At 19.0% G+C, this 12262-nt stretch overlaps 1 protein-coding gene across 3 annotated transcripts in view; it reads right to left on the bottom strand.

Moving 5' to 3' along the window:
- The window catches only part of LOC129611435 (innexin shaking-B), a 205012-nt gene that overhangs the window by 63201 nt on the left and 129549 nt on the right, over nucleotides 1-12262 (bottom strand). For all 3 annotated transcript variants that reach the window (XM_055524580.1, XM_055524581.1, XM_055524583.1), the window contains 2 exons: nucleotides 3826-3959; nucleotides 2842-3031 (listed from right to left, as the gene is read on the bottom strand). In XM_055524580.1, coding sequence (XP_055380555.1) covers nucleotides 2842-3031; nucleotides 3826-3959 — 324 coding nt within the window. The remainder of the gene's footprint in view (nucleotides 1-2841; nucleotides 3032-3825; nucleotides 3960-12262) is intronic.

The raw sequence follows: 12262 nt of genomic DNA, 5'->3' as shown, positions 1-12262 counted from the left end.
AAAATAAAAGTTTTATCGACCCCTTTGATATTTCAAAAAAAAAAAAAATTTAAATTTTCATACACTCATATATTATGTAAGAATATTGTAGGCAAACCATAATTTGTGTATATAATAATTTTTTAATTATTTCTATTTTAAAATTTTGTGTTATACAAAATAAAATAGCAGTGCTATATTGTATGTTTGTTTACAATCTGTATTTCGAAAGTGTAGATATACACCATGCTCTATCTATGGTGTATATCTACACATTCGAAATTAAGTTACAATGCACTTTGAAATTCAATGAAATTATAATTTATTCCGGAAAATCTGCGTGAAAAACAACAACATCATTTCTTTCCATCATAAAATGAAAAAATAAAAAATATTATTTATTCTATACTCTTTAAATTTCATACAAAAATGCAACCACTTCTTTGTAATTTAAAATTATTTTTAAAAAATTTAATATTTTTATGGGATGAAGAGGAAAAATATAATAACAAAAAATAAAGGCAATTTTTGTTTTGAGTTTTTTTTTTTGTTTTAAACTATGAAATAAATTTTTCTTTTTGTAATTTCAGTCTATGTAATAATGAATTTTTTACAATTTTATGTAAACACAAAAATAAAGTACAAAATAAATACACGCATTTATACACATATTTAATTGAATGCGTGTAAAAGTGAGGTTATAAATGTCAAAAATGTGGTAAATATTCTAATTTTTAAAGTAGTCAAAAGTGTAATTGGGGGATTTTTTATGTTTTTGTGTAAAATATTTTAAAAATTTTTTTTGAAAATTAAATTAATTTGTTAAACATAAAATGATAGAAGTTAATTATATTATATTTTCAATGCATGCGTGTATGTATGTATGTGTGTGTGGGGATAATAAAAATATGAAGTAATGAAAGATGTATAAATTAAAAATAAAATATTTTTACTCATTTTACATACTTTTTACTCATTATTTTTATAATTTGTTCGCATAGTGTTAGATTCGGATGAGCGTTTCAAATTCAATTTTTGGAGAAAATGACTTTAAAACTTAATTACTCAAAAACTGCTTTGTAAATTTTAATAACATACATTGTGGTTATCAAGTTGACGTCTTGCGTTTTTTATTATTCCTTAAAATTTTGAGAGCTAAAAATATAAGTTTAAACAATGTTATGAAAATAATTTCGTAAATTTCTTTTATGATATGCCACATTCCTTAAAAATTTTAGTTTTGTAGTCCATGGTGTTCAGCAAATAAATATTTATAGAGGTTTCCGAAACTGAATAACAATGAATTGTTAAATATTCATATAACTTCACATTAGAAACGGATTCATATTAATTTGAAATCCCAAACTAACTATAAAAATATTTTAAATATTTTAAATCTATAAAACTTATTTAATTTATAAAATTTTCAAATCTATAAAACTTATTGAAGATAGGACAAATCTTAAAAAATCGTAACGAAAAATTACCGTCAGAAATACAACAAAGAAATATATTTAATTCAACAAGTTAAAAATGACGTATATCCAAAATAAGAGCTAAACTGATGAATTCAAATGTATAACCATATAATATTATGTGTAGGAGAAGGTAGAATATATGCTTATATATTATGTGTGTGTGTATAAAAAATTATTATTTTTATTGCTTTATAACATGATAATTGAAATATTATAGAAATTTTTTAATTATTATATTGGTATATACTTATTGTATATACTCGTATTATATATGTTCCTATATCTCGGAGCAAATTTTTATAATTATTTTGTGGAAGTCTTTATACTTTTGTACAGGAATTATAAGTAATTTATAAATGAAATGATTATAATTATTATTATTACATTTGATTGTATTGATACGAATATAAAATAATAATTATAATAGTAAAGTGTGAATTATAATTAAAATGATCAGAAATAATTGAAATAGAATAATTATATACAGGCATATTAATTGTATATATGTAATAAAATATTATTATTGATAATTTTATTGAGTTATTTAAACAAATAAAACAAAATATTGTTCAATTTTATGTTTTATAAACCTATTATGTTATTGTAGACTTATAATTTACATGGAATGTGCAATAATTATTTTAAAATTTCAAGTATTTTTTATTACTCAGCATTCTATGTAGTTCAACATTCATAAGACAACTAGTATACATTTAAAGAATTAAAATAATAGGAGATTTCTCATTTATTCAGTTTAGGATTGTATTAAAACAGTTCTCTATAGTTCTATCCTTGTTCTAAACAATTATTTTTCATGAACAAAACTTCAACAACAACACTACAAGTAAAAATTTTCGTAAACAATAAAAAGAAAAGAACATTATTTCTTGTTAGATAATTAAATTTCATTTAAAAGGGTAATTGTAGAAAACTCTATTCAAGAATGAAATATTCTAACTTCATAATAGCTTACATGCGAAAGTGTAAGTGTAATTTCGCAAACATTATTTGGCGGTATTGTTCTGCACAGTATTCGGAAGTGTTGCTCTACATATTGGTTTATAGGAATAAATTTTTCTGCCTTTCTTAAAATTCCTTTAAACCGATGTTTTAAAAAAGACAACAGCTGGTGTAGAGAAGTATAACAGAAATTAAGTTATAAGCCACTCTCAGAATCAAATAAATAAGCATAAGTAAAGACTTCTTATACTTATTTCATTATCACATTTAATTTCCTTTATAAATCCTTGCATAATTTTATTATAAAATATTAAAATATGTTAATATTAAATTTCTTCATACATTTATAATTAAAAATGTTTTAATTACAAAATTGAATTGAAAAATTTATTTTTGCATTATTTATTAAAAAATATAGACTTACCTGAAAAAACAGGGTAAACGCCACCCATTGATAGTATTTTGTATGTTTTATTGTTAATGGACCTCGTCCTTGTGAATTATGTACGCCTGGAAAAGGCACCTCCGCACCTTGCTTTTTCATAAAAGCATCAACCACTGTATATGTTGAATGTATCCAACAATAAGTATTGAGGACATCTTCCGGAATGTCTCTAAAGATTTTTTGCATTTACATAATTTAAAAATTTTGTAAAAATAAATAAAAAGAAAAGTATGGCATATATTAATAATGAATTTTTGAAAATTATTTTTAAATTTTATTATTTTTTTCAAATTTATTTTTGAATTTATATTCGATGATGATTTCGATTGAATTTTTTTTTTGTATAATAATATAATATGTATAAAATTTAATGTTTGTTTAAAATATTAAATTTTACTAAAATATGAAATTGTACCCATAATGTTTATTTAAAATTAAAATTTTATGTATATATTACTAATATAACAGTTAAATAATTAAACTGTCTTAAAATAATAAATACATCGATACATTCATGAAATCTTTAATATAAAATAATTGAAGAATTATTAATATCGTAAAATTTGTAAAAAATATTTTTCTAGCATAATATTAAATTTTGAGAATCACTGTATTACAATGAAATATAATGTTTTTGTATAACAAAATTGCAATTCATTTTTATACTGAAATAATACGGTTTGTGTACTTAATAAAATTTTTCAATTAAAATTCCTGAATAAAATTTGTTCTCTTATTCCAAGACACAAACCTGAAAATATTATGTCTGCATTTTTCTTAATATTTATATTAGGTAGGTACATAACATTTTAATGTCGTAATATATAATCGTAAACAAAATGTATGACAACTAATATAACATGTTTTTATGTAAAAAGAAAGAAAATTAAAAAAGAAAATTATGTATATAAATTCTTAATGATATGCAATTTTTTTATTAAATAAAATTCATTTTATACTTACCTTGTATGAACACAGTCTATTGGATTACCAACGTATTGGCGTGTTGTAACAGCTATTGAAAATGTAATCAAGAGTATGACAGTTGCATTTGTATGTAATCGGAAAACAGGTGAATCAATTTTAACGTGAGACACCTTTTATTTGAAAATCAAGAAAATGTTATTTGGCCATCATCAACATGAATTTTTGTAGATTTTATGATTATGTTTGAAGTCATAATTAATGTAGAGTAGTAGTAGTAGTAGTAGTAGTAGTATAACAGATATAAAATATAGAGAAAAAATTTCTTTTAGTAAAAAATAATGGTAAAATTGATATTGATTTTTTTTTTGTGGTTAAAAAAACCCAAAAAATTAAAATATTCAAAAGAACCCAAAAAATTCGAAAAGAAATTATAAAACAAAATTAAAATAAAATTTTAATTAATATTATTAATCAATAATTGTAAATAGAAAAAAATTTTAATTTTTATATAAAACAAAAAATAATAATAATAAAAGATTAGGATACAAAAATTGTTTGGAATTTAAAGGATTAGGTGAAAATTTTTCAGACATAAAAAAAAAACAAATTGATCATATTATAGTATGAAGGTATTTATAAAGAATTTTATATGAGAAAAATAAAGGACATATCATTATGAAAAATAAAGGATGAGAAATGTTAATAAAAAAAGTAAATGGGATGAATGGAATGATCTACGTTAATAATTTTATTACTTTTTGTTCATTTATTTATTTTTTTTTTATATACAGAGTGTAATTTTGAATTTTTATTATTGAGTTGAAAATATGAAAAAAACACTTTTTGCATACCATGTTTCACTGTATGATTTGAAAATTTTTATACAATATTAAGAGAGAAGAGAAATAAAGAGAATAAAATATATGATTAGAGAGATTTGAATCTCATTTATTTTATGTTTTTAAAATTGCAATAATACAAGCCATAAGTTATTAATGTAAAGAAGAGCGACTTAATTGTTTATAAACAATAGTAGCATGGCATGAGCATGAATATAAATAGAAAAATGTTGGAAGTTAATGTTATACTTGTGTTATGCAATTAATTTTTGTTCGATAATTAAAATTTTATGTTTTATAAACAATAGTATTATCAACAAATTGTTGAGCTTAATAAAAGATATAACATTAAAGGACTCCATTTCATTTATTTAAGATTAAAATATTTTTATTGTCATTACGATCTGTAATGACTCTAATATTTGTAAACACTCTGTATAAATGAAAAAAAAATAACAAAAACTTCAAAAACTAAAATAAAACATAATTACTAATTATAATTTGTAATAAAAAATCAATATGAGACGAAAAATCCAACAACCAAAAATAGAAGAATACGGAAATTGGTAATAAAAAAAAAAATTAAAAAAAAAAAATGAAATGGTAAAATATTAACATAATGATATTAATAACCGTAAAGGATAATATAATTTCTACTCTCTATGATATTTTTTTTTTTTAATAATAAAACAAACAAAATGTTAAGAATATGAATGAAATTTTAATATGAAAAATATGGAAATGTAAATTGAAAATTGATTATTATTGATTACAGGTTGATTATAATTATGATTTTTTTTTTTTTTTTTTGATATTATTATAATAATAATAATTATGGTTAAAATATAAATAGTAAAATTGAAATTGAAATTGATAAAACTCTCAATATTTTTGTATTTTTTGAACATAATTATTAACTACTCTCAAATTTAATTTGAACGAGCGTGATTATTGTGAAAAAGCAAATTAAATATATATAAAATAAAAAAAAAATAATTGATTAATATAGAAAATAGGAGAAAAAAAAAATCATAAACAAACTATAAATAAAAAATATTAAACTATATAATAAAAAATCAATTCGTAATAATAAAAATTAGTTCCACTGTTAATTGAATATAATAGTAATATGCTTTGTTTATAGATATACGGTTTATATACGTATGCGGAAACATGAATAAATGTCGTACTTAAAAATTTTTATGATTTGAGTATGAGAACATACTTTTTATGATTCTGAATACTATGTGGAGTTATTGAGTATACAATATACTTATTAATTTTTATTTAATTTTGAAAATTATGATAACTATATACAGAAAGGGGGGGAAAATTTAATATGGAATGGAGTGCATAATATAATATGCTTCCAATAGAATGAATTCTAAGAGTTTAAACAAAATCTAATATCGTTGAATTATATCGTTGAATTCTGTCGTATCTATATCAAATAAGAAGTATATAATTATATGCATAATAATCTCCTGTGCTTTTTTTAATTTTGCATCATATAAGGTCACTAAACATTTCATAATGGGAAAAAGAGGCAAAAATTAAAAAATTTGAAAACTATGTTAGGAAGTTAATCAGTTTTGATTTTTGTTGTTTGAATTCATAGAATTGTTTGAAATTATTTCATTAAATTTTTTAAGAAATGAAAGTTCTATTCAAAATTTAAAAAATGTCGATTATAAAAAGAATTTTTAATCTAGTATTTTTAAAATTTAGTAATATTTTGAAAAAAAAAAAAATATTTAAAACAATTGGTCTACTTAATGTCATAAAACATTAAGAATTGTTTTGTAATTTTTTCCCGAATCAAAATTTCGGAAAATAAATTTCAGCTTGGTATGTATATATGGCGTTAGCCTTTTTTATTAATTATTTCAAAAATAAATTAATAAAAAATTTTTTCTTTCCAGATTGATATATTCGAGATTTAGTGAAATTTTACGATCAAATAATAATTAGAGAAATTAGTGAAAATTTTGTGATTTTTTTATTCTTCACAATCATAAATAATTTCATAAATTGAAAATTTTTAAAATTATTAAAAAAGAGAATTTTTTTCGTATGCACTCAATTTGTTATATACAATATTTTTCTCAAATTTTGGGTTTGAAATATAAAATACAAGGAAAACAAATACAAGGAAAATGGCATTGCCACACCAATGTTTAGTATAAAATTCCTAGTATAAAACACATGGTTTAAGAATTGTTTTTTTAATAATTACAAAAATTCCACCATAGAATAAAATAGAGAAATAAAATATAGAAAATAAGAAAAAATTATAGTTTTTCTTTTTCATTGATTTTATTGTAATCATTATTACTTATATAATTTTTTTTTTTGAAGAAAATATATGGAAAAAATATTTAGGAATTGCTTTTAGTTTCCGTAATAAATTGTTCAAGGTTATCATTTAACTATATATGAGTAGTTATCATAATTTTCAAAATAAAAAAAAAATTAAATAAAAAAACAAGAAGAATTTAATATTTTTCTTCCTTTTTCTATTCCTTTCTCTCTAAAGAATATTTATGTATAATATCCGTTATTATATGGTCATTACTTGTAAAAAAAAAATATGATTTAGTTAAGGACATAAAAAAAGAGAAAAAAAATTATTAAAAAGAAATATATAAGAAAAAGGAGGTCATTTCATATCTTTATTATTTATGTGAGAAAAAAAAAATTGTTAAATATCAAGTATAAATTTTTTTTTACTATTTATAAACTCCTATTTGTATATATTTAAATATATTTCTTTTAATATAGTTACTTATTAACAAAAAGTCGTTAGTTACATAATTTTGTTTTTCCTTGGTTATTAATAATCATAACTATTATATGGATGGCAATTAAGTTCATATATTATGTGTTTTATGATTTTAATACAAAAATATATTCTAATAATAAATTGTATAGTTGGTGGTGAATGGGTTAATTTATATTTTACCGCATAATGAATTTTCTTAAGCTGTGATCATTGATAAATTATGTCCTAAGACAAAAAATTTAAAAGCAATTCATTCCTTTAATATTTATTATAAGTAAAGAATTGTTTCCTTTTATATTATATTTAAAATTTTAATTGAATTGGTTTTAAAGTAAAAAAAAAATATGACAATATTTCGGCAAGCATCGATCTAATAACCTTCTGGTTATGAGAATAGCATGCTACCCACTTGGCTACAAGTTCTAATTTTATTCTATTTATTTTATTCACATTTCGTATAACTCTTCAAAAACCATCCTATTTTGCATTATATACCTACTTCTGAGGTGTGAAAAAGTACGAGTATTTTGAGAAGGGCTAGAAACATGGGATAAATGGCATTAGATAGGGTTTTTGCGAATAGGGTCGAAGATAAGACAAGAATAACACATTCTTTGAAATAAATTTTGTGATACGAATTTTCTAAATGTTGAATAGATCATATCCTATATTTCAGATTTTGAGAAATTTTTGAAATGAATTAGCATATTGTATGTATAAAAATTTGTAATTTTTCATATTTAAATGTAACTTATTTAAAAAGCATAATGTAAATGGTAAAGTAAATTTAATTCATACTAATTATAAAATATTGTAGAAATATTTTATTGTCATACTTGATTTGGATATTGTTAATTAATATTTATTGTTAATATTGATGACGCTCATTTAAAAGTATTGAATAGAAATTCACCTTAGAATTATGCTTTAAAATTTTCTCTTAATTTCACTTATTACGTGAAATTCAACTTAAATACTCTTCTCTTTCGATGACATTTGAGAAATTTTTTTGGGAATAATCTATAATTTCTCTTCAATTGAATTATTATTGTAATTAATAAATTTATTTATTCACTAAGTGAATATAGTTAATTAACAGTATTGTGGAACTTAATTAAATTAATAAAAATTATTAAGTAATTAAAAATATATTTAATAATAATTATTAAATAAAAAACAAAAAATATAATAAATAAAATTAATGAATGTATATTTAGAAAAAAAAATATTTTGAATGATTTTTTTTTCATTTTGTTTTTTTTTAAAAAGCAGGCATGAAAAATGACATGCAAAGTAAATAGATAGAAAATGTTTAAAATTCGCTATTTAAATGAAAATGCGAAAAAAAAACTAGAATATAAAAATTACAAAATTAAAATAAGAAAAAAAAATTAAATAATTAAATTTAAATTATTTATTTACTTAATATAACTATAATTAAAAAAATAATAAAAAAAAAACAAAAATAATTAAAAATAGAAAAAATTTCTACTATAAATTTAATAAGCATTTTTTCGAGAACGAACAATGAACATTTAATTTTATTTTAGAGAAATGAAAAGAAAAAAAATATTAAATTATTTTTTTTTTTTTTCTAAATTTGAGTGGTAAAAGTGATTTTAGTGGTTATATTTATTTTTTTTTTTTTTAGTAGTTAGTGGTAAGTAGAGTGGTGATAATGGTGATGTGAAATTTGCGAGTTTTTAATTGAGTTTTATTTTCTTTTGAAATTTTATAATTCTGAGCTTGTTATGAATTACAACAAAAAAAAAAAAAAAAACAGAAAAATGAGCATTGAACAACATATAAGATAAAAAATATTTTTATTGAATTTATATTATGTGATTGTGAGTGAAGATGTGAAGAAATAACGAGTAAAAATTAAAGCAAGTGGTGAAAAAATTGATGTGAATTTTTTTTTTTAGAAATAAAAGAAAACAACAATTATTTCGGGAATATAATAAAATTAAAAAGAAAAAAAAAAAATAAAAATGTTTTTTTCTTTAAATAATTAAAGAAATTAGAAAAAAATCAAAAAATACAAAAAACAAAAAGAAATTTTTTTTTGTAATTGCAGAATTTTTATTATAAAAATTAAAAAAAAAAAATTAAATTTATTTCTGGTTTAATATTTTTAAAAAAAAAAATTTACTTTATAAAAAAGAAAATAAGAAATATTTTTTTTTTGTTTTTTTCTTTTTTTTTTCCAAAAATACTATTAACATAATAAATTTTAGATTAAAATATAGGAATGCAAATTACATTTTGATTTCAAAATATTTTTTTTTTTATGTTCATATAAATTTTTTTTTATATTTTTTCTCAAAATTAATACGTAAATATTCTTACATATTGAAGAAATTTATATTCTTTCTTTTTAATAATTGTAGTAGTTTTTAAAATTATTTTTTCAAAAAAAAAAAAATGTACAAATTTAATAAAAAAAAACATTTATAATAAAATATAGATGAAATTTTTTTTCTGCAATAATTAGCATTTTTATTTTTATTTATTAAATAATTTAATAATTGTTAACATTTTCGAGTGACAACAATAATTTTGCTTTGAGAGAGAAGATATTTTTATTTTTATTTTCAATTTATAAAATTAAAATGTTATTACGAGTAGCATGTTATTTGTATATATTAATTAATACTGTTGATTATTGTAATGCAACTTTGAATGAAGTCTCATAAAGAGAAATCTTAAAGAGAAATTCTTTTTAAATTTCGTATTATTTCTCTCATAATTTTTAATACTTTGTTTTTCAATTAATTACAGAATTCCGAACAGGATCAGAGCTTTGATCAAGTTAAACTGTTATTCTGTTGAATAACGAAATTTAAATTAAGAAATTCAATTAAATTAATATTTAATTAAATAATAATTATTTTTTTATAATTAATTTTAGATTTAATCTATATACTAAAAATTAATTATATTTAGGTTCAATAATACTCGTATTAGACAAATTGAAATATACAAATTTTAAATGATATTCTCTTAACTATTAACTATGGTGTTGTCACACTTAATTTGTTAAAAATAAAATAGTTACTTGATTTTCATCTATATTTTCTTATATTCGTATAATTAAGCATAACATAATATGTGTGATTTTATTTTTGTTTTATACAAATTTTATAATATAATATAATATAATTAATTATTTTTAATTTTGATATTCCAATTAAATTCACATATTATTGATGCAAAAAAAAAAAAAAAATAAAATAATTTTTTTTTTGTTTTTTTTTTTTTAATTTATAATTAAAATAATAAAATTCCTACTCATATTTTGTTTTTGATTTTTTGTTTCGATATTTTCGATATTCATTTATCAGTTATTTTCGATTCCCCCATTTTTTTCGAGACCAAGTTTGCTCATTTACATATATAACCAATTTAATAAAATGTCTTCGTTGATTTAAGGCGATGTTTTTTTTTTCGTTAATAACTTTTTTTTTTTTAAATACCATTAAAATATCATTGAAATTAAATCGAAGTTTAAGAAAAATTTATACATTTTTCGATGTTTTTTTATACATATTTTTCGTTGCTTATATGAAATTTCGATAATTTTTGTATTTTTATTTGAGTTCGTTTTTTTTTAACTTATTTTTTCGATGTTTTTTTTTAATAATTACATACCATATTATGTAATTTAATATATAAATATAATAAATATATTATTTATTATTTAAAAAGTGAGTTGTGTGTGTGTGTGTAAATTTATAAATTACATTTTGTGAGCGATAAATTTATTTATTTATAAAAAGTTTGTTTGGTTTTTTTATAAGATAAGACAAAAAATTATTGTTTATTTTAAAAAATCAAAAAAAAAAAAAAAAAGAGAAATTTATTTATTACTTTACGATATTAAAAAATATTTGAATTTGAGAGAAAACAAAATTAAAAAATACAATTTAATTACTGTTACGTTATTTACTATTGTTTTTCTCTTGTACTTTTTTTTGTTTTAAATTAAAACTAGCGTGTTTTTACGATATTAATAAGTTGAGTTGAAAAAAAAACACAAAATGGAAAAATAATATTAAGTAAAAAGTTTTTAAAATATTTTCATTTTTTTTTTCGTTTTCATTCTTATTTTTACTGTGGTGTTATTTACTTTGGTGGATTTTGTTTTATAATGTTTATTATAAAAATATTTATTAAAATTAAAAACTAAATTTTTTTTACTATTAAGGTGTATAAAAAAAATTCTCTATAAATATTAAAATAAAAAGTTATTTTTAAAGCTTTAGCAGAATATTTTTGTGTATGATTATTAAAAAAATTTTACAACAACTTTTTTTTTTTGCAAAAAAATTTTGTATGAAATCGAATTAAATTATAACCATTTTTGCTTATATTTGTACTATACTCTGTAAATTTTATAATACCTATAGTATTATTAAAAATTTTTAATAAATTTTTAAATAATTTAACAAAAAGTATTCAATGTTTCTTTGTGGAATTTAATTTATACAAGCATGTACAATATTTCGAACATAATATCAATATTTAATATAGTTATCATACCGAATTTTAAAAAAATTTAATTTAATTTCATACAATATTTTTAAATAAAAAAAAAAAAAAAATACAAAAAAATAATAAGAGAAATTCAAGTAAAATGTTCACTATTAATTATTACTTTATTATATAATATATTGTGTAGATACATTTATATATCATTATATTATACTAGTTTATATAATAGCAAATTTAATATTTTAATATTTCAGGATCGATATTTATTATTTGTTTTAGTTGCAATTTGTGTTATAATTATTGAAATTCTATAATTTAATTTAAAAAAAAAAAAATTTAAGGTGTATAGTTCAAGCTG

Source organism: Condylostylus longicornis, unplaced genomic scaffold, assembly GCF_029603195.1.
Source record: "Condylostylus longicornis isolate FDR11 unplaced genomic scaffold, ASM2960319v2 ptg000049l, whole genome shotgun sequence".
In the NCBI taxonomy this organism is placed as follows: Eukaryota; Metazoa; Arthropoda; class Insecta; order Diptera; family Dolichopodidae; genus Condylostylus; species Condylostylus longicornis.
This window is presented reverse-complemented; position numbering and strand designations above follow the sequence as displayed.